At 30.8% G+C, this 23,615-nt stretch overlaps 2 protein-coding genes across 4 annotated transcripts in view; both read right to left on the bottom strand.

Moving 5' to 3' along the window:
- Positions 1 to 245: 245 nt before the first annotated feature.
- On the bottom strand, positions 246 to 12,733 carry LOC119832797 (4-coumarate--CoA ligase 2-like). The gene is made up of 9 exons (XM_038356559.1): positions 12,500 to 12,733; positions 6,427 to 6,637; positions 5,475 to 5,837; positions 4,235 to 4,420; positions 3,248 to 3,369; positions 2,342 to 2,512; positions 1,679 to 1,849; positions 1,322 to 1,403; positions 246 to 954 (listed from the first exon to the last, which is right to left on the bottom strand). The coding sequence occupies exons 1-9, from the start codon at positions 12,692 to 12,694 to the stop codon at positions 746 to 748; spliced, it is 1,710 nt and encodes a 569-aa protein (XP_038212487.1). The 5' UTR covers positions 12,695 to 12,733; the 3' UTR covers positions 246 to 745.
- Positions 12,734 to 15,743: 3,010 nt separating this feature from the next.
- LOC119832881 (4-coumarate--CoA ligase 1-like) overlaps positions 15,744 to 23,615 on the bottom strand; it is a 9,212-nt gene continuing 1,340 nt past the window's right edge. Inside the window, exons 1-10 of one of the 3 annotated variants that reach the window (XM_038356690.1) lie at positions 23,473 to 23,491; positions 23,227 to 23,323; positions 22,823 to 23,037; positions 22,103 to 22,313; positions 20,563 to 20,919; positions 19,922 to 20,107; positions 18,576 to 18,694; positions 17,786 to 17,950; positions 17,019 to 17,189; positions 15,745 to 16,557 (exon numbers count right to left, since the gene is read on the bottom strand). In XM_038356690.1, the coding sequence (XP_038212618.1) occupies positions 16,267 to 16,557; positions 17,019 to 17,189; positions 17,786 to 17,950; positions 18,576 to 18,694; positions 19,922 to 20,107; positions 20,563 to 20,919; positions 22,103 to 22,313; positions 22,823 to 23,014 (1,692 nt within the window). In that variant the 5' untranslated portion in view covers positions 23,015 to 23,037; positions 23,227 to 23,323; positions 23,473 to 23,491 and the 3' untranslated portion in view covers positions 15,745 to 16,266. Of the gene's footprint in view, positions 16,558 to 17,018; positions 17,190 to 17,785; positions 17,951 to 18,575; positions 18,695 to 19,921; positions 20,108 to 20,562; positions 20,920 to 22,102; positions 22,314 to 22,822; positions 23,038 to 23,226; positions 23,533 to 23,615 lie in introns of those variants that run through there. The other 2 variants (XM_038356689.1, XM_038356691.1) reach the window with 2 other exon arrangements.

Below are 23,615 nucleotides of genomic sequence, written 5' to 3'. Positions count from 1 at the left end.
TTAATTTCGGCCTTCGGAAAAATAATCATGTTTCTTTTATAGAAATAGGCTTAAATGGCTCCCAATCCATTCGTACGGTGAGTGGGTTAGCCGATAGCCTGTTTACTTTTCCTCTCCCTTCCCAGTCCATTCCTTAATTCCAGTCGTCAATCCATTCCGTATCCCTTTCCCCTTGTAAGCGGGCAGCGCAAAAGAGAAATTGAAAACAAAAGTTTATTTTCAAATTATTTGTATTCAAAAGTATATACATTTTTACAAATTTTGATATAACACTATAATAATATATAAATCATGGCTTGTATATTCAACAAATATATGTTGTATAAAAATGCATACGTGTATCATAGAAATTTGAGAAGGTTCTAATGACATGGTAACTACAACAAGTAGAAGTATTATTTTTGTAAATGTTTTTTTATAACAAAAAACATTTCAAAATAATGAAGTACATATATTATAATAAATACTCAATAGAAAGGCACAACGCGAACATTCCATCTCAAATTTCAGTCCAATAAAGGTTATTGTATGGGACGGATTTATAACCTTTTAAAATATTATTAGCAAAAACGACAAACTAACAATTTGTAATTAATTTTCCCTTTAATATAATTAACTTCAGCTTCGACTTTTCAAGACATACTAGAATATAAAATACTTAAAATAGATTTTCTTGAACTTCAATAAACTGATTTCATCCAAGCTTTTGATTCAGTCTCTCGTATGAAACTCATATATTATTTAATTAAGCGTACATTTTTTTCAAATCCTTCCTTAAAATCTTTCCTGTGCTAGTTTTAGGGATTTCATTAACGAAAACAACTTCTTCGATTTTCTTAAAAGAGGCCACTTGGCTCGCTACAAAGTCTTGGAGTTCCTCAGGGGTCGCGCTGAGACCCGACTTCTTTATAATAAATGCTTTTGGTACCTCGCCGTGGTATTCGTGGGGTACACCTGGAATTTAAAAAAACGTAACAAAAACATGTTTTTAACGCATTCTTGCCTTGGTGTAAAAGTATAATTTATTACGTATATATATTATGGTGTTTGTATGTTCAAGTTATGAACAATTATTATTGTTAGTAAATTCAAAAATTTGTTTATTTATATTCAGAATTATAATTTTATGCTTTTATAACACGTCAAAAGTTAGTTTTAAAGTAAGCATATAAGTTATGTATCATAATATAAAAAGTATGCTTAACAAGTCTTAGTGTACCTAATGCAATTCTAAAGCAATGTCAATTATGTTTTCATTTACTGCACATTTCTAAATCACGCTTGCTACATTAATTACTAAGTCTGGTCTTAAATTCCTTACCAATAACGGCAGCATCTTGAACGGCTGGATGCGATCGGAGTAAACTTTCCAATTCTGCCGGTGCTACTTGCATACCCTTGACCTGAAATATAGCAATGTATTTAATTATAGTATAAAGTTCTTTATTCAGCAATAAAAAAAACACTCAATTATCCTACATTAAATCAATTATATCAACCTTAAAAAAAGAATTATTACTAAAACACACAAAGAAACATCACAAGAAAAATTATTTTAATTAAAACTATTTTATATTAGAGTATCTAAAGGCATATCTGTCTTAATGTTGTAATGAAAACTGATGAACAAATTTCTTATCTATCTATGATTGAAGTGATTTATTAGTAAATAGCGCACCTTAATAAGTTCTTTAATCCTATCAGTAACGTACAATCCGACACCAGGCTTGTAGTATCCAAGGTCTCCGGTTTTGAAGAAACCATCTTCGGTAATTGATTCCTTTGTGGCCTTCTCGTTTTTGTGGTAACCTTTCATTAATGTTGGTGATCTTACTAGCAGTTCTCCTGACTGAAATTTTTTAAATATTTTTAATATGGTTATAGTAATAAATTTTACTTCTATAATAAAAATTTGTAATAATAGATTGAGACATTCGGTAATAGTCTATAACTTTTTGAGTGTATGAGTAGTTAATTTATTTTAGACTAGCTGTTGCCCGCAGCTTTGACTTTGCGTTGATAGATCAGTTTTAAATATTAAGATCTCCAGATTTAAACCTCAGAAAAGGAGGAAATTCGAGCATTCATCGGGATTTAACCCGCATACTTCGCCTTACCGCGGCACGCCCTAGGCCATCCATGAACCCATCTCAGTTATATCTTCTACTCTTTCAGTTAAATGTCCATAGGCTTTAATTTTAAATATAGTTATCTCTTAGAAATGCGCTTTAAATTTCATATTTTAATGTGCATGAAAATTAACTAAAAATAATCTTTTGAGCTATTTAAGATAAATTTTGGTCTAAATTCTACTCACAAATTGTATTTATAATATACTCACTTCTCCAACAGGCACATCATTCCCACTAAGTGGGTCTACAAATTTCAATTCAACATTGACCATGGGCTCGCCGCAAGAGGAGTAGTCCTCTATCTTGGTGTCTATAAACGTGGTGGTTGTTAGCGAACACGTCTCTGTCGCACCGAAACCTTGTCCGAACGCTAACTTTGACTGAAAATTGTAAAAAAAGTTTATAATAAATTCAATAGAGTAGTTTACAACGACGATAACGACGACTTTAACAAAAATCAAAAGAAGATTGTGCAGTGTTGAGCGATTTGGACTTCAAAATCGATAAGTCGGAGGTTCGAGACCAGGCGTGCAGGAAATGAATAGATTTTTTAATTTATGTATGCATGTGGATAACATCACCATAGCTGGAAACGGTGAAGGAAATCGTGAGGAAACTAGCATGTCCAAGAATTAAAAGTTCGACGACATGTGACATCTGCCAACCCGCACTTGGCCAGCGTGGTGGATTATGGTCTAAACCCTCATAGGAAGCCTGTCTCCCAGTAGTGAAAAAATGTATACGCTTATGACAATGATGATAAATACAAGATTGCACAATTGTACAGGTTAATAATAAAAGGCCGTCCAATATATTTTGGTAAACCAATTAATTATGTTTTGTGATACAATGAAGAATTTATATAAATAAATAAAAAATTAAATTAATCATTTATAGTATTATAGTGTCTTATAGCGTTTCTTCATTGATGTAATACTAACACCGCGTCAGCGAGTCTATTAGAGGTATCTTTTTGTGTCCACAACACGTTATGAGCTCTATTTTTGGATCAATGATTGTTTTTGTTTTTTGATCGTAACATGATTTAAGAACAGTTTTGACTATTTTTTATTAATCTTTATAATTATTAACTCTGCTTTCAATTATATACTCACGTTACTCTTTTCCAGTATAGCATCTGCATCAGACGACGCTAGCGGTGCGGCACCACATATAATCCTACGAACGTTTGTAAAATGTTCGGGTTTCACGTCGGGATGTTTGCCCAAGAGAATCACTGAAAAAGTTATACAAATTTCATTTTTAATTTTATAGCATTGAAATGCTTTATAAATGAGAAATTTTGAAAGAATATAAAAAAAGTGGGGTGGCCCTTAGACACATGAGTATTAGTAGAAGAAATTCGGTTACTGTGGCGGGATCACGGGTGGCCGAGAGGCTAAGCGATGCCAGGTTAGGCAAGAAACGCGGGTTCGAATCCCGCCTCGTGATCAAATTTTTTCTATTCTTTCAAAATTTTTCAAGTTATACAATATTATGTTTTGATGAAATTTCTTGCAAGATGAACATTTTTAAATAACGTTTTTATTAAAATTGGATAATGACTATCAATTCTTACTGATATCAGCCATCAAGGCCTATTCTAAGATAAGAATTACATTACGACCAACATTGAGAGATAAATGCAATTCTTATCAAATCCTACACTACTATAATGTATTTTGCAATATCATGTAAGAAAAAATAAGATAAAGCTAAAATCCCCAATACCGAATCTTTTTTAAATTAGAATTGATGTCATATTCTTCTATATTCATATATTTTAATTGCATAAATAGAGAAAAGTTGACATTCATGTCGAAGATTGCAATTAAGAAGAAACAAAGTACCTAAAGCACCTAATTGATTTTGGTTCATCAATATTATATTATAATACCTAGAGAGTGACTAATATATCTTGAAAAAAAACAGGTAATTCTGATTATATTGTTACGACAACCTCAAACCAGTATATATACTACATAAATGTAACATTTCCATCGGCCTATCTATGAAATTACCCATTACAGTGTAATGATTGATTTTATGATAATTCATATATTTTTGTCTCATTTTAAATTTTTTTCCGTTCACAAACTCACCAATAGGCGGCACCACATACAAGAGATGCGGTTTATCGTTCTTCAAAACATCGAAGAAGGTAGTCGGAGAAAAACGCGGCATCGTCACCAATTGGCAGCCCTTGGTTATATGCCCTATTAAGGTTACCACCAAACCATATATGTGAAAGAATGGGAGAATACAGGGCACTATGTCCTGATAATTTGCTGAAATATTATAAAATATATATGAACATTAAGCAAAACAAAAATAAGGTATGTCTTAATGGGACTGTTATTCGCAAATTAAAATAAACTCTTAACAAATTCCAAATTAATGTACAAATTTTATATCTATGTATTTAGGTGTTATGCATTGGAAGATCCGCCTATACCTTCAAAACGTTTAGCCGCGTCGATCATTAACTTACATTTAATACACTAAACATTTTATCAAATTCGGTTGCCGTAGTTTGGTGATAATCATAGTTAATATATCCTACTTACTTCTGTTTATTATCATTTAAATAAATAAACAAATAAAAATAAGTACGACAAAATATAAAGATAAATTGAAACTTAAAAATGACCGAGATTAGTTTTCACATAGAAATCTATTTTTGAAATAAATTATACAAAGAGTGATGCAATTATTGAATGGACCTAAACCAGTAATTATTATCTAAGTAAACCAGTAAGTAACTATTAACTAAGAAATAAGCAACTAAACTCGGTTATACTATCAATTACCGACACCAAAGCTACTTAAAAACTAGTTATAGTAAGTAGGTCTCCATAGTTACATTGTATACAACTTATATAACTTTCTATCGTTGTTATAACTCTAACTCAATGGCCTAAGATTTTTATAGACTTTATTAATATTCAAAACATTAGAACAAAAAAATTAATATAATCTGTAGTATGACTAATTCAATTTATACTCTCTTCGAGTTCTTGTAATTATTTTAGTCTTTACTTTTTATATAATTTTCAATTGCGCTAAAATTTATGATATTAGCGGCTTCTGGTTGAAGGAATTTCATTCTATTGGTTGATCTATTTTATTGTACAAATCTTACTTTGTACCGATTAATATTCCTATCAATTACTGTGTTATATTTTTTACTCGCCTATATATAATATCAGGCCATAAGGATTATGGCCTGAACCCTCATAGGAGGCCTGTGTCCCAGCAGTGGGAACATATATGGGCTGATGATGATGATATATAATATCTATACATGTTAAACACTATCAACAGAAACAAGTTCTAACTCACCATCAGCCATCAGCGCGAAGTCATTAGGCTTTTGACTCATCAAAGTACTACTGGCCAAGAGATTGCCATGTGTTATATCAACTCCTTTAGGGAGACCAGTTGTACCACTAGAAAACGGTATAAAAGCAATATCATCCTTTTTCCTCTCAATCTTTTCCAACATAGCGTGATCAGCCTCTCCACTTTCAGCTATTTCAGAAAACCGAATTACTCCATCTGGTAAGGACATATTTGGTCGGTCTAATAGAACAACTTTTGCTTGACTTTTAACGCTTTGAAGACCCTTCCTCAGGTTTTCGTAACATTCAGGAATAGTGACAACCACTTTCGGTTCTGTTGTCGCCACTTGGTGGCCTATTTCCACTGGAATAGGACAGATATAATGTCTATTAATTTTTTTAGTCTGTTAACAAATCAATTAATTTTCAACAAAAATCCTAGAATAAAATGTATATAAATACATTGTTTACGTAATTGCAATACATTAACCTTGATATTTATTTAACTGTTGTGGGTTTTACGTTATAGATTCTTAATTATTAAACTATTTTTATACCTTCAGTATATTTTTGTCAAAGAACAATCTCCACAGAAAAAACATGAGGCATATTTACAAAATATCTCCCTTTTTTATAATAACAAGGAAGTCATATAGGAGTTCTATTTTTCACCGACTTCAAAATGAGGAGGTTCTCAATAACTTCATACTAGGTGAACCAATTTTTTATTTGAAACCTGACGCCTTCAGTGCGGTCTCATTTAAATATTGTCTAGTTCTGACAATTTCAAGGCGGTTAAGTTTTTCATTAAAAATTATTGTAATTCGTTAAATACAAAATTTCCTATATTGTTTCTTTACACGTGTCGTCTATATTTCCGGTTATATTGATACAACTGCTTCCAAACTCCTGCCTTTTTGGCACGTAATACAATTTTATCGTATGATACTTACTTTCTTTATATATAGGGTTGATTGTAGTTACAATACATCCCGCCTGCAGCGACCCAAAGGTAACGACAGGAAACTCAGGGCAATTAGGTAACATCACTGCTACAACATCGTTCGTTTGTAAGCCCAATTTCTTCCGGAGCGATGTAGCAAATACCGATGTATACTTCCATAATTCTGAAAACGTATAGGTCTTCTTTGTTTCTGCACATTTCTGGAATAGATTAGATAGGGATATCAATTAGAAATGTCCATCAATATTCTAATTAACTTTATAAGTTGTTTTTATTACTATTAAAATATCTTAGTAGTTCTTGTGTCATTTTGGTAAATAGATTGCATGTTGAACATTGTTATGTATGCATTTTCCACTGAGTACTTTACAAGTCTTTGCAATTTAGAAAATTACACTCATGATTGTTTACTTAACTGTGTAGACATAACAAAAATCACGCTAAGGTTATATAATGTCAATGTAATTGCTGTGATGTCTCATAATTAATTGATTATTGAGATATTGGCAAAACCTATTCAATTACTATTATATCTAACACGTAATGTTGTTATTGTTATAACTACGTTTTATGTATGAAGTCATATTACTTCATAGTAAGCTAAAAAAAACTTATTTTTAATTTAGGTTGTAAACTAATAGGACACAAAAGTGTATTTTTTTTTTCTTATGTGATAGTTGGTAAAAGAGCTGGTTGGGTCGCCTGATGGTATGGATCAGGGAATAAAGCAAAGGACTATGAAGGATAAGGGATAATAAAGGATACGGGGCACCGGCTCACCCACTCCCCGAACGTAACAAAATAACATGCTACAATTTCACACCGATCTTCTGTGGATATTTTGTAGCTTCCCCGATTCTAGCCCAATTCGTGCCGAAACGTGCTTGATTAAATTTGTCAAGGGCTGCCTTAAAACGTATCTGGACTGATGATAGTGACTTTCAGAGTATGCAACATTTGTTATCGTATTAATATAATCAAAACATTAAGTGGTACCCACACATCTTTATTAGCTTATCTATCGTCAAAAACGCTATCAGTTAAGGTACACCCACACAATATACGTTAATCTTATTTACTTACCTATAATGTGCGATAAATACGATTATAGTATATATTTAAGGTGTCAAAAGTTTAGTCATAATTTTAAATAATTTTGGCAAAATTATCAGATACTCCTATCACGAGCGGCTAATGTCGGAAATTCATTTAATTATTTTCGAAATATCTCAAATCGGAATCTGATAAAAATGCAATTTAGTAAATATGCACAATGAGGGGCCAAAATTTATCATATGCCTACTCGACGATATCAAATATTATTAATATTTTTCGAAGGCTTTTCGTTTAATTACTTTTGATTATCATTTGAATTACGCATGATTTCATCAATCAATGTCAATATACATTAAACTTATACCTCTACATGTTCATGCGACATCAACTCATCTAGCAATAATAAAATTTTATCAGATGTCCTTAAAAATTTGAGTCACAGAGAATTACGCTATTTGCTTTACCCGCGTAAACTGTAATATTATCAACCTAAAAATTCGAGAACTTATTTATTCCGTGTGCATTCCTACACCAAGTACGGATTCAGGATTTGTTCCTTTTATCAATATCTGTATTGCTACTATACTTGCAAGGCTGGCAAGATTGCTTCCTATAACACAAAACCATTCACTTACGAATTTAATTGCAATGTAGCTGAAGATAAAACTACGTAAGTGACGTTCTCGAAAATTCTATTCCAGCCAGTTATTAATAAAAAAATATTCAACTTCCTATACGTAATATCTTACTATTTTAAAATTATAATTATTTATCTGATACAAGATACTTCCTTAACTTTGTTACTGAGGCGAAGTGAAGGAAAGTGGTGGCAATTTCTTACTTTCTTGACTTTATAATAAGTTGATGTGCTTAGTAGTTTCAACATAATATTGTGCTTAAATAAAAAAAGTGTCCACTATCAATAGATACAATTTATTATTCTATTCACTAGGTACTTACTTAATATTTTGGTCAGGACTTTACAAGAATTAACAATCGGTCAAGTGCGAGTCGGACTCTGTACAAAAAGAGTTCTATAGAAATCAACTAAAGAGCAATTAAAAAAAATCAGCTATCCAATATCTGTTGCTATTTTTACCTCGACTATTATATGAGTTATCACGGTTTATACAGTTCAGCCCGGTGACATAGAACGAACTACAAAGTCTTCATAACAGGGTTCCGTTTTACCTTTTGGGTACGGAAAAAAAACTCTAAAAAATAAATTGATTTCGATGATTGTACATAGCTAATTTTTCTATGTTTTACATATAAGACGGACATAAGTGCATAATATATTTTTTGATAACTTATTTTGTATACGGCGATATGTTAAATTTCTTCATATAAACGTAAGAAAAGAGTAATAATTGCATACTTATTTTGTGTTATTTATCAAACCGAGCACACAGTAACGGAAGTGTACAGTATGACATAATAGCCTAGACAAAATCTGCATAACCTCAACCTTGATAGTTTCTACTCATTTTATTATTCGGCTTACGCTAAACGACCTCGTCTCCAAATTAGCGTTCCGCATGTTATTTATTTTTACCGGTAAATACGATTTTTGGTAAATTTGTGTTTCCTTCTCCGAGACTACTGTGTGAAAAATATATAAATTGAATTTTTGTTTTACGAACCTATTAACAGTTTTTATTATGTACTAGACGCTCATCCCGGCTCCGCCCGGATATCAAAATTCCTGTTTTACAGTAAAGAAGCATTTAATCGGGATAAAAATTAACCTGTACCATACACAAAATTTCATCAAAATCCATTCAGTCGTTACAGCGTAATTGACGGACAAACATACAAACAAACTTGCACATTTATAATAATAGCGTGAAGTGTGATAGTGTGATTTATGACTCATGATAATGAGCAAGTAATTTGTAAATAGATAAATACATTCTTATCTTTTAAATCGATGAAAATAAAGCGATTTTTTATGTTTTTGTCAATTCTATTGCATGTAGAGCATAGTGTAAGAGCTTTTTTTTTACCTTATTATAAAAAATATATAAATGTGCCTGTATAGGTAAAATGATAGATACAAAAAAACCAAAAAATAGGCCAAAGTTCATTAAAATGCCTCGTCACAAAAATTTTGCAAAAGATTGTATCAACGCAAGATAGTATATAATATAACCTGATATTGTTTATAATCTTTTTACAAGGCTACAACTAATACGCATACGGATTATCTTATCTGCAAACGTGTGGACTTTAAACAATTATGCCAAAGTCCACATTCAGTACAATTAAAAATAGCATAGAAATAGCGCGTTTTGAATAGGCCTACGGTAAATAGGTGACGCGAATTTGAAAGGTGAAAATTTCCAGAAAGAGAAGAAACTATACGCTGTTAACTTTTTCACCTTTAAACTATCCAACTAATATTATAAACCTGAAAGTTTGTATGTGGATATATATTTGTATGGATGTTTGTTACACTTTCACGAAAGTACTACGGAACTGATTGCAATGAAATTTGCTATTTGATAGCTGGACAACTAATATATATGAGATTTATAAATTTTTGACCTTGAAGGTAATTCTAGGTACTACTAGAAAGTTTAAAAAAATCTCTTTCAACGTTCGTCGTATTATGGTTTTTTTTTATAGAAACGCATCTATCACTCAAACTAAAGAAACTACTAGAGTAGTTTCGCATTTCAGGTGTGGGAGTAAGTAGTTAAAGCTATTAAAACGACATAAAGTGCATAAAATAAAATAAGATAGGTCAGAATAAGCAAGAAGTTATGATTTATGGAGCAGTGGAAACAAATAAAAATCTCAAGATTTCGGGAGGACTTTAAACACCTGAGACCATTCTGGGTAAGTCCGTGAAATCATCATCAGCCCATATATGTTCCCACTGCTAGGACACAGGCCTCCTATGAGGGTTCAGGCTATAATCCACCACGCTGGCCAAGTACCGGTTGGCAGATGTCACATGTCGTCGAATTTTTGATTCTTGGACATGACGGTTTCCTCACAATGTTCTCCTTCTACGAAAAAGAAGTACGGGATTCCGAAAGAAGATCATCATAGTAATTAAATTCATGAGTGAATTTACCTTTTTTTAAATACGAAGACATTTCCGACATGTGCCAGTTTCTATCCTTTTTATGCCTATCCGCGGATTACTAAACGACTCCAATATCGACTATTACAATGTACATCACTGAACATTTAAGTTATTTGCTTACTCAACATAACAACAACTACATTGTAATTAGTAATGAATAATTACAATTCTTACAAGAGAACTAAGCTACCTACAGTAATAAATTTAGTACTAACAATGAAGGTAAGCAAAAGACATGTTTTACTTTAGTGTTATAGGGGCGAAAACTAATTAAGACGGTAAGTACGCCTTTGATTAGTGAAGTGATACTTTAAAACAAATTGACTCAGAAGCTACTTTCGTAGTTCGTCGTTCGACTGTATTCGATTTTTAGATGACCATACTATTAACTATTAATTATCTAAAGAATATTCATATCAAGAAACTGTATGATGTGTGAACAGTTCATTTCATAGGATGCAATATGATACTAGGAGGAGGATAAATGCAATGATGCCCTCAACCTAAGCAAATTAAGATTCGTCATTAATCCTTAGTTTATTTAGTTTTTATATTAATCCAAAAACTTGAATTAACGATACACGAAAAATTTTATTCAGATAAATATATCACGTAAAATATAAGTAGATAATATCACGTAAAAACACTCAAGAAATTTTAAAACTGAAGAATTTGTTTGTTTGATCAATCTTATATGTATTAGGATCTATTACTGATCTGTTGTGAACCCTGAAGCTCGAGCTTAGTACTGCTAATGACTATATAATGATTTATATAAGCAATAGATAAAAGTTTAAAAATTACGATATTTATATACAAAAATATGTATATTCTTTTCGTACTCGAAATCTTTTATTAAAGTCGCTACAATTATGTTCAACAAAGATGTACGAGGACATAATGGATAACATCTATCTTATGTTAGATTAGTGATCCAATTATATTACGAGATGTTGAGAAACAGATAAAAGTCATGCGATTAGTAAAAAAGCATTTTTTAGTCAATAAAAATAAAGTGGCTTAAAGTGCATATAAAATAAATCTCATGTTTAAGAAAATAAAAAATTTCTTTTAAATTTTCGGTTACGCCTTTGAACCCTGCTTATAACCGCTGGCTACGCGCATGGGAAAAACATATATACATATTAACTATCTCGAGTATCTAAATTATTTACCCCGAACCCACTTTTAAATCGTACAAAGGTCCTTATTGATAATGTATCAGTCCACACCTCACACTTATATTTTGATGATATACAACGCTTTGGTTGTGCTAAAATATGGAGACCGTTATAGAAGGTTAAAGTTAGACTGTTATACGAGAAGACATTGTGTTTTTAACGATGGTAAATCACTTATTGTTCTTTACTTCCTGAATATATACGCCATTGCCCCAAATATTTACCTGGTATTTATGTGTATAATTAAATGTTCAAAAATATCTATGTACAGGAATTTAAAAAATATTTAATATTTCAGTTTTTTGAACACGGAAATAATTAAAAAAACAAGTATAAATTAATCGGTGACGTTTATTTTGATCAAAAATCACGCATATACTTTTATGTCTTATACGACGTATCTAATTAAGTTTTTGTTTATCTGTTACTGTCAGTTAAATATTTACATAGCTACGTATAAGCTACAATTAACAAACAACAGATAATTACAGGTTAAACTGTCGAATAAGTGATAAATCTGACGCGTTATAGGAGGCCAGTTACCTATACCTATAGTAATTGGTATAAACCTATCTGATATTGCAAAATATGGCCAGGCATAGCCTGTGGCATTATAACCCAATTGAAAATACGTTTTTGTAGAGATGTGAGAAAATTTAAAGAAAACAAATTTCGTTTTAGTTTAATGTGTTAGTTTTGTTTCATTTCTATGATTTATAGTTAGAACTTACAAGAGCGATGTGGTTACTATTCCATCGTTGAGAATCAATCCAGAGCCGATCTAAAAACTTCATATCTGGAACTACTACATCAGGAATCGACGATTTGACAATAAATTCCTCATTTTTATTCAATTTCACACTTGCTGACAATTTTCTAACAGATTTAAATTCTTTTATTTCACGTAACAACAATTTTCGCGCCATGTTTACAAATTCGCGCGCGCTTTTCTCAACAGCAAAATGTAGACTGAAGGGCTTCGCGAATCGCGATTCGCGTGTCGTGATTTTCACAATCTATACTGCTAATTTGAACCGCAGAAATAATACATAAGATAAATGAATGATGAATATCCAATTTTTTTTATTTAACGAATAATTCAACGATTGATAGTGAAGGTGGAGCATTTGATATTCTTTTATATAAGCACTTAGGTAATCAATTTATTTTATTTCATTTATCTAAAATATTTTGCAATGCATCCTAAGGCGTATTTTATCCGTGCGATTGCAGGTATTTTTAAAACGTTATATTTTATTAAATCTTGATTATTTTTTTAATCTACACTGCTTATTCTTAAAATATCAATAAATTTATATTTTTCTAGATCCACTCTCCAACAACAACAACAACTTTTCCTGGTATTCTGTACAAATTAGGCTTATAACAAATATTAAAGATTTGTAAACTAGCATTGCAATACATAGTATACATAGGTATCTTCTAAATCTAGACGTTCAAATATTTTTTATATTTTTTTTTAATAATTTATTTTTGATAAAAGAGAGAAGTAACATTATTATCATAAAAACATAAAACAAAACTGCAATAATTATGAACGGATATGACAAAACAAATGTATCTCTATATGCACATGCTTAATACGAACCGATTCATAATTTCAGTAGTTTTCTTTTTATACAATTTTTATTAACATTTAAATATTTTGCGACCAACATGCGACCCGGATATACATAGTAAAATTTATCTTCAACAATAAATAAATACATTGCCCCCAAAAGATTAAAAATTATGACGGCTAGAAAGTACGATAAGATAAAACAATAATATTTATTTCGATGATTAAAACGTTTAATTCGTTAGGTATTGAATTTTTTTTTTTTATTTACAGAATTTAAATTAAATCTGATAAGTTTTTCAGTAAAAAAGCATGTGACTTATTATCACCACTTATTGTCAAGAAATTCAAAAATATCTCAAGTCTGTTTACGTTTCATAGACAGCGTCATCTGCCAACCCGCATTTGGCCAGCGTGGTGGATTATGGCCTAAACCTTCATAAGAGGCCTGTGTCCCAGCAGTGGGTACATATATGAGCTGATGATGAAGAGTTCACAAAAAACAATTTTTGTATGACCTTCAAGACAAGACACGTAACATCTGAGACTAACATGTACTTAATATCTATATGCATAATACTCGCGTAAAATCAAACACAATCAAATACTATTAAACTATTATCCTAAGTATGAAACTATCATTCATTTAATATTAGAGCAATACGTGCTAATTATACATTTAAGAAGCTTGCGCCGTACACCATAATATTACGTAGATTCTAGATTAACATAATTCCTAATCATTTTTTTTATTAAGTATATGATATCATCAATGAAGCAATTAATCAAGCTTGGCAAATTATGCCTACTACTAATGGCTGCGGTACAACGAGCTAGTTTTATAAGCAAGTACAATAAGATAGTGTTAGAGAGATCAAGCTAGAACTACTGGTTTCATGTGGATAGAACTAGCATCATATCTCAGCTAGTTTACAAATCAGGGATTTTTGTTAATAGGGTGGAGTTATTTAGGCAAGTAACGCCGCCCACCACCGATTTTACTATCCTGACTTGTGTCTAGAGGTTGGTGTAACCATCGAAGCGAGTTTTTAGGTAGAAAGGAACCAGGATCCATGCGTTTATTTATAAAATCGTGGCGTGTTTTTGAAGTTAAAAATTTAGGATGGTAGATTTTATCGTAAGAGTAAGTAATTTATGAATTATGTAATCAAGTTATTTCTTATTCGTTTACCCTAACATATAGTTTGCAATGGTTGTAATTTCCTGCAAGGGAAGAATCTTGTTAATATTATTTGAGCACTTTTGGTATTAAGACGTTTCCGATATTAATTGTAAGAAATGCATTAAAAATTTAAAATAAAGTTAATTCAGTTCAGTTTAGTTCCGTGTATTTTTTGTTTGGTCACCATAGTCGCTGCAACAAAACTAGCCTATAATATTACACAGATCTTTAAAAAAAGAACGCATTTATTTTTTATTGTTTAATAATTGTCAGATTATAAAAACATTACATAATAACAATAATCATATTTATATAGAACCATTAGATGGATAAAACAAGCACCAATAAAAACACTTAAGTATTAATAAAGTAGGTACGCAAAATATGATATGTTTTATATTTAACTTAACATAAAAAGAGATATAAGCAATTATTACACAATAGCATTAGCGTTATAGCGTTTAGTAGCTGTTAACTACATTTAGAACAATATATTATTTAAATAGACATTATGCAAAATTAAATTAAAGCAAATTTATAAGAAAATGTGTTTAAAACAGTGAAGGAGATTCTTAAATCTTTTAAACTTCGAAAGTTGTGTTTTGATATAGAAGACTATTCTGAGTTAAATATATTCGATATTTAAAATTGCCATTTAAAAATATTCTTAGAGATAAATCGTATTTAAAAAGAATATCAGGTTTAACCATGATTTAACTCTAATTTAAAGACAATAATTATTTTAGACTAGTAAACTTTAAAGGCACTTTGTGAAGCTTAAAAAATACGTAATATAGTAATAACGAAACAAATTATAACCCAACCAATAAAAACATATTTCTAACTTACAATTATAGCTTGCAAACATTTCTAGTAGCAATTACATTCTTTATACGAGTTATATCGTTACTCCATGTGAGGTAGGTCATTTTTCACACGTTTATCGAATCCATTTTATTTACATTAAAATATTTTTTAACGACGAACCTAGAACTCTCCGAAGTACGATCATGCGTTTAACTGCACTGCGGATAATTGATATTCGAGAAAAGTTAAGTAAAAACACTATACATATTTAAAAAAACAAAGCCACTGTAGAAATGGAACTGAAAAATATACATAAACAAGTGAATAAACAGTAATAAGCTATTTTTGAAGATCACACTTTTTAAATATATTTATAAATGCTTTAAGTGAAATATATATTTAGGTCCCGTAACCTTTCTTAACAACTGCTTAAAATAAAAAAAAATGGAAAGGGCCAAATCTAATTAATAAACGTCATTTTAAAATCAATTTTCAGATTATATAATTTTGTTGAGATTTATCTATGGTCCATTTTATCCGAATTCTAAGATAATTTTCAATTAGAAAGAAAATTCCTATTTCAGTCTTATGTAGTAATACGTCGTGTAAATATATATTCGAGTTTAGAAATATTTAAAGATTATACAAAGATTAGTTATAGAATTATATACAACAAATATTAACAGCAAAATAGGTAGGTAGGTTTTTAAATACAATATAAAATATAAAAGCAATTATGATAAAATACATAATTAGGCGTAAATTATGCAATGACAAACTTATTATATATGTTGTTTTTTACATAACATAAATACATAATTTCAATAATAAACCTTATTCAATGATTCGATTTTTTTTGGTCTTAATCAAATCTTCATATTAATATGAAGGTGTTACAAGAGCTGTTTATATAATCTGTGGTCTTAAAACTAGCAATACTTCGCCTTCAAATCTTTTCTCAATATTTTTCCCGCAGGATTTTTCGGGATCGAATCGACGAATTGCACTTCTTTTATATTCTTGAAGGGTAATACTTGTTTGTTCACGAATTCGATTATTTCTTTAGGGTCCAGTGTTTGCTTCGGCTGCGTTACTATAAAGGCTTTGGGCGCCTCGCCAGAGATTTCGTCTTTGATACCTAGGACGGCACAATCTAGAACTTTCGGATGCGTTCGCAGTATTGTCTCCAATTCCGCTGGAGGCACTTGGAAACCCTTTACCTGGAATTTTATTTTTTTTTATCAGCACATTATCTACATTATATAAGGAAATTTCGTGACAAAGCTGCATGCCTAAGAACCATAATTGACGATATGTAACATGATTTGCTAACTTTAGGATTACCTTTCAACTCTAGACTTAGCACTAGGAAACAATAATTGAATGTATTAAACATACATAAACTACTAATTGTATGTCACCTTATGTGTGTAGTTATAATTTTAAAGTTACAATATCAGAAAAATTTAATGCTTTGTTTACAACTAAACATCGAAACTTATATTACAACATTGACAAAACGAAGTAATATATTGCTAATTTAGCACCTAGTATGTAAGGATTAGTTAATCTTAATATAACAAAAATAAAAAAATAATTAACCCAATTAAATGTTTGCATATAAAATATGAAACTGAGCTAATTTTATTAAATTATTTGAGCATTTATAGAGATATAATACCTTTATTAGTTCCTTAAGTCGATCAGTAATATACAAGTATTTGTCGTCATCATATTTGCCGATATCTCCAGTCTTGAACCAACCATCCTCTGTGAATACTTCCTTATTAGCTGCATCGTTCTCATAGTAGCCTTGCATCATTATTGGACCACGGACCCAGATTTCACCCTCCTGTTGGAAAGATTTAATTATTTTGTTAAAAATTTTAAAACAATTATCACACTTCACACTAAGATTATAAATGTAACAGTTAGCTTGTTTGTCTGTCAATAACGCTGAAACTACTGAACGGATTTTGATGAAATTTAGTATATAGACAGGGTAGCCCGATTAGGAGCCGGTGCCGGGTCGAGCGTCTAGTATATAAAGAATAAACATGATACAAACAATTTCTAAATATATTTTTTATATATACTTATATTATTAATGTAAAAGTAACTCTATCTCTTCTGATCCACTGAACCAATTGGGATGAAACTTGGTACAGGTGTAGTTTTAGACACGGGAAGGGACATAATATAGTTTTTATTCCGGGAAGCTAATTACATTAAAAATCTAATGATTGGCCGCGGCTTCGCTTACGTGTTCAAAGAAAGTTCCCATGGGAACGAGATATTTCACCGTGGTAAAAAATAGCTTATAACTATCTCCAAATACCAAAATCGACATATTGTCTCTATAGCGATAGACAGAACTAAAAAAACACACCTCGCATTTATTATATTAGTAAGAAAGTAAGTATTAGTTGGAAAGCAACGATCCCAAACCTCATTGGGGCCCAAAGCTTCCTGTGTTTCCAAGTCAGCAATTTTAACCTCACAGCTGCCAAAAACATGGCCGACAGCCGCATGGTTATTATCTCCTTTCTTCGCCACCGAAATCCCACCGTTTGTCTCAGTCAACCCATAGCCTTGACGGAAATTGATATTCCTCTGAAAATGGTTAATTGCATAGCATAAGTAATAAAATAATATATATATTTTTTTATCTATTTATCTGCAAACAGTTGTAAGGGGCCATCCATAAATTACGTCATTACATTTTTTGACCCCTCCCCTTGATATGACGTCACATTTTCAATTTTAAGCAGTTTTGATTGCTAGATCGAGTTTTTTAATTTGAAATATCGGATCATAATAAATCTTAACATGTGATATCACAACACGACATCTAAACAAGATATTAAGATAGTCTCATGAAATTATTGTATCGTTACCAATCCTTAATAAGTGTACATAGTTTGGATAACATCTGACGGTTACATACCCATATGGGTGAAACTAATATAAGCTGTTAAAAAGATCAATTAACAAAAATTATTGTTGAATATTTGGGCACAAATAACAGTTTCTATAAATTTTATTTATTTATTTTATTTACTTACATTATAAAGTATTTTTGTTTGTTTGTTTGTAATGGATAAACTCAAAAACTACTGGACCGATTTTAAAAATTCTTTCGCCTTTAGAAAGATGCAGCTTCGCCGAGTGACATAGGCTATATATGTACTACAGGCGAAGTCTACTGCTAGACTTATATGTTTATGGGCATACCTACATTTTTCTTAAGCAGAGCCTCAGCATCACTCCTAGCCAAAGAGGCTGCACCACAAACAATAGTCTTTAACGATTGCACATGTGCTGGAGTAACCGCAGAATGTTTACCAAGGAATATTACTGAAAAAAACAAAGATTTAAACAAAAATGAGAGAAAACTATTAATATAAAAGTGTAAAATTAAGTAAGTGTAAAATTTGGCACATAAATGTTGCCTATCTTGTTCCACCAAGAAGTTATAGTGTCGGAACAATAAAAGCAATGGAACGTAAAATACATTGAATGCCGTTTACAGTCAATGTTTCAGTGGCATGGGAGTAAGTAATTTGTCATGTAAATGGAGATACCTTATTTAAAATAATAGCAGGGAAAAACATTAACAATTATCAAAAAGACAACTCACACGTACTACATATCATATATATAGTTTATAAAACTACCAAGAATTTTAGAATAATTACTCCATTTTAAAGTCCAACAGTCTGGGTCATATAACAAGAATAGCAAACAAGGAAAAACAGTTACATCTAAATAAAAAGATCGGAATAGATTAATGATGTCATGTTCATTTTTAAGCCAAACACTTGAAATATGATAAGTGATGATGATGATCAACAATTTATCCTGATACGCGATGGACATTTAATGATAAGGTTGAACATTTGAAAATAATATTTTGTAAGTATCTTAACCCAAAGGTATAAAGTTATCGCATGATAGATAAGACTAGTTTTTGTGTATGACATTGCTCGCACAATAATTTTGTGTCTTAAAAAAAATTGTGTCTCGTTTTGTTGGTTCATCCATATGATTTTTATTACTTCTACATCAAATAGCTGTATTTCAGATAGTATACACAAAAAATATATTGAAAAGATATAAAATGTCATGTTTAAGTAATTTATATATACTCGATTGACTATAATAACTTGTAAATTGAAAAATCATGAATAGAAAACACGCGTGCGCTACAATTTAATATTCTTATTATAAATAAAAGTAAGTATCTATGGCGATTTTTTTTTAAACAACGAAACCGTCTTCAAATTGTGAGAAATAAAAAAAAATTAAATGGAACCACGCGAGGACATTAGCTTCCAAATAAAAAAGTCATAAAAATCGATTCACCCAGTAAAAAGTGATTAGGTTTCGAACGTAAAGAAACGGTCGAATTGATAACGTCCCCCTTTTTAGAAGTCGGTTGAAAAAACTTGCAATAAATTTTAATAATACTTATGTTCATTCTCATATTTTATTATTTATGTATTAAAATGATGAAAGTAAGTAAATGTATGTACATATAAAATAAACATACTTAGTCTATGTTAACATCAAAAAAATGCTTACTCATTGGTGGTACAGCGTACATATGCTGTGCTCTGTGGCGAACAATCGTTTCCAAAAATACTTCAGGCTTGAAAGAGCTAAGCGTCACCAATTTTACCCCCACGCACATCAGATTCAACATCAATGCGTTGAAACCGAATATATGGAAAAATGGTAGAATTCCTGGCAACACTGATTGGTAGTTTGCTGAAAAAATTAATAATTATATTTAATTTTTATGGTAATAGACGAATTTTTCTATGTCGTAAATCAATGCTGGTTACATTTCCACCACTTGTAAGGTTCCGTACGCAAAAGGTAAAAATTGAATCTTTTTACTAATCCCCCTCTCCGTTCATCATCAGGCTGTAATATATTTTGTTGCCGCTATAACAACAAAACAAATACTCCCATACAAAGCAACTTGACGTTTTTTCTCGATCTTAATAACAACAACTGAGAACTGTAGACATTAATATAATATTCACAGAATATTAAATTGTGTTAAATAAATATAATTTTCATAAGGGCAGGGGTTGTCACGCACAAATAAGTATTGATATAGCGACGCTTATGTTTTATATGCGATATATTTTTTGTAATATAATCGCTTGATTTCACGAAATACTGCACAATAAAAAATTGCTAATTTTCATATTTACCTGATGCCTCTTCTATCGCGATAATGTTAGGATCTAAAATTGCTTTATTGAAGGACACAATAGATTTATGTGTATTAACCACTGCTTTAGGGAAACCAGTAGTACCACTGGAAAAGGGCATGATAGCAACATCCTTAGGACTCCTTTTAACTGACTTCAAACAATCTATGTCCACGTTTAAATCGTTGGCGAATTCGGCAAACTTTATCGTCCCTTCAGGAATCGAATCGTTGTCAATGAGAATCACAGGCAGCTTTTTATTCATTGCACTCAGTGCTTCTGATATATTTGCGTATGAAGCTTTCGAGGAAACAATCGCTTTACATTTAATTTGTTCAAACTGTCGTTTCAGTTCATCTGTTGAACAAAAAAATATTGTTTTTATCAGTGGCGTATCGTGGCGTGGTATATCAAAAACTGTGGGAGGGCCCACAACAAAGGCGAAAAGTAGTATTTGATATATCGCTCATTAAGTTTCTCAATCTTTTTTATTAGGTTGCAAATCAAATACAATGAATCAGTCATCATGCTACACACGTTAAGGTGGCCCCGTATCATAGATATGATACAACAGTAGCTGTAGCTACGCCTCTGATTATTATAATTAATAAAACTATTATATATCAATATTGTCAGTATATTTTTTTCTTTTCAGACATAAAACTGATATGTTAATTACTTTTCAAGTATTATGAATCATTCTTAATTCCAAAGTCTATCAAAACAATTTGATTGAAATTTATTATGCAATATTGCGTGGAATAAGGTACAGGGTATGCCTAATCCAATTTTTTACATTACTGCTGGCTTAAATTAAAAATCGGGACTATAGTTAAAAACATAAGTTAATCTTAAGTGTATATATGTATACAGATTACCTAATCGAATGTAGATTATGGGGGGTATATGGTATCATACAAAATTTATATTGATAAGATTAATATAAATACTATTTTTTTTATCGTTGATATCACACTCAAGGTGTGGCCATTGTCAATTGAACTGTCAATTAATGATGTTTACTATTTTTAATCTATGGGCAAATATTCTATTTAATAGGGTTCAAAGAACTCTATCGGCAACAATTTTCAAATGTTATCACAGCACATTCCTTGTTAAAACACTAAACACTAAACACTGACACTGTAATTAGGTTTGATAAGTTTTATAGTCTATAATGGATTTTTTTCTACACTTTAATGTATGTATTTCTGATAGGACATTGTAAGTAAGCCTGTATATTTGTAATCAAAATTTTACCAGCATGTAACATCTGCTGCATTTGAATAGCGTAGTTAGTATAAGTCCTACTCCTACTAATATTATAAATGCGAAAGTTTGTAAGTATGTGTATGTTTGTTACTCTTTCACGCAAAAAGCTGCTGAACCAATTGCAATGAAATTTGGTACGTAGATAGCTGGACAACTGGAATAACAAATAGGCAAATTTTATCCCGATATTCCTACGCAATACGTACTTATGAAGGTGAAGCCGCGGGGCGCAGCTAGTGTCATATAAAAATAAGTTTAAATAACTTACGAGCATTATATGCTGGATTCATCATACTAATGATGCAACCTGCTTCTAGAATACCCAATGTAATACAAGGGTATTCTGGAACATTCGGCAATATGATAGCAACTGTATCATCGTTCTTCAGTTTTAATTTTGTTCGTAAGGATGCTGCAAATGTTATGGACATACGGTATGTTTGTGCGTAGGTATATCCATGTCCAGTTGTGGCACATACCTAAAAACATGTTTAATAAGACTATCAGGCATAACATAACAGACAATCAATTTATTTTCAAACTTCACTAAATAATGTTTAATTAAGAGTAATAAAAACTATGAAAAAAAAACTCATTAATTTACTTCACCTAAAAGTAGTTAATATGTGTTGTTAACAGTCAAATAAATAGTTAAATGCTATTTTAAATGAACATTGGCTGGATACTTTAATACAATATGACTTCATAATGCAATAATGGATTTCATAAAGTTTAAATGATACAATGTTAATAATGAAATTACTTTATGCAAATTACAGCAATGAATTTTCTTAGCCTCAAAAATAGAACACAAAAAATACAATTACCAATAAGGCAATTCAATCAAAACCAAACAACACAAAAACAAATATAAAATTAATGAAAGTGGAACTAAATATGGTACCATGGTATTAGCGGGCCCTCTGTAAAAATGGGTGAATTGCATACCAACCACATACATAATTAATTCTGTTAAAAACAGACATACCGTAAAAGTTTTGTCTGGCCATCTGTCCAAATTTTGCCACACAAATTCATTTACTGTGTAATTAGTATCCTCAAGATTTTTAAACACTGATTTAAGTATTTTAGAACCTGTGCTCTGTTGAAGTATGGATGAAAAGTGAATATTTCTTTTATTTATTACTTGCGAAAATGTTCGTCTCAGTGTTGAAGCCATATTTACGATATTTATTTATACAGCTGTAAATGAAGAGATAATTTTATAATCAATATTTTTGCTTATAAAAAACTTAAGGTTTATTATATCATTTTACTGTTTTTGTGATAAATTTACTTTAGGTAATAAAACTCGTTTACGAATGACTGGTCTTTATTATAGTGAAATTTATTTATTTAAAAATAATTTAAATATGACTGTAAACAACTTACTTGTTTCCTTTAGGTCCACACACAGCCTATCGAATTAGACTTTGCACTTGTAAGTCGTATTCAAATTAACATATTATTTCTATCGCGGCTATGTGGCCTTGTGATAAAAAAGTCCTGTCTTTTATATCAACAACAGTTCTGTTTCTCTTTTAACGTTAATAAAAAAATATATAATAACAAACTTCAATAATAAAGATAACCAAAATGATAAAAAATAAACAAACGATAATAAAAAACTTCGTTTACCAACAACAAGTAGACAACAAGTAGGTACTAATTCTCCAGAATACAAGCTAAATGTCAGTGAACGTGAAGCAGTGTTACCAACCTGAAGTGGACCGACTATCGTACCCAGGGGCGTAAAATTATCGTACATTGGAACGAAATTA

The sequence above is a fragment of the Zerene cesonia genome, chromosome 16 (assembly GCF_012273895.1).
Source record: "Zerene cesonia ecotype Mississippi chromosome 16, Zerene_cesonia_1.1, whole genome shotgun sequence".
NCBI lineage: Eukaryota > Metazoa > Arthropoda > Insecta > Lepidoptera > Pieridae > Zerene > Zerene cesonia.
Note: the sequence above shows the minus strand (reverse complement) of the source record. Positions and strands in the feature narration are given on the sequence as shown.

Bases quoted from the DNA above. Each gene is read 5' to 3' on its own strand.
- LOC119832797 (XM_038356559.1), bottom strand. From the start codon at position 12,694: ATGGCGCGAAAATTGTTGTTACGTGAAATAAAAGAATTTAAATCTGTT. The intron at 3,370-4,234 runs GTGAGTTTGTGA...TAACTTTTTCAG, and splicing joins GTATGTGGTGCCGCCTATTG to TGATTCTCTTGGGCAAACAT. The intron at 2,513-3,247 runs GTGAGTATATAA...TACAATTTTCAG, and splicing joins CTATACTGGAAAAGAGTAAC to TCAAAGTTAGCGTTCGGACA.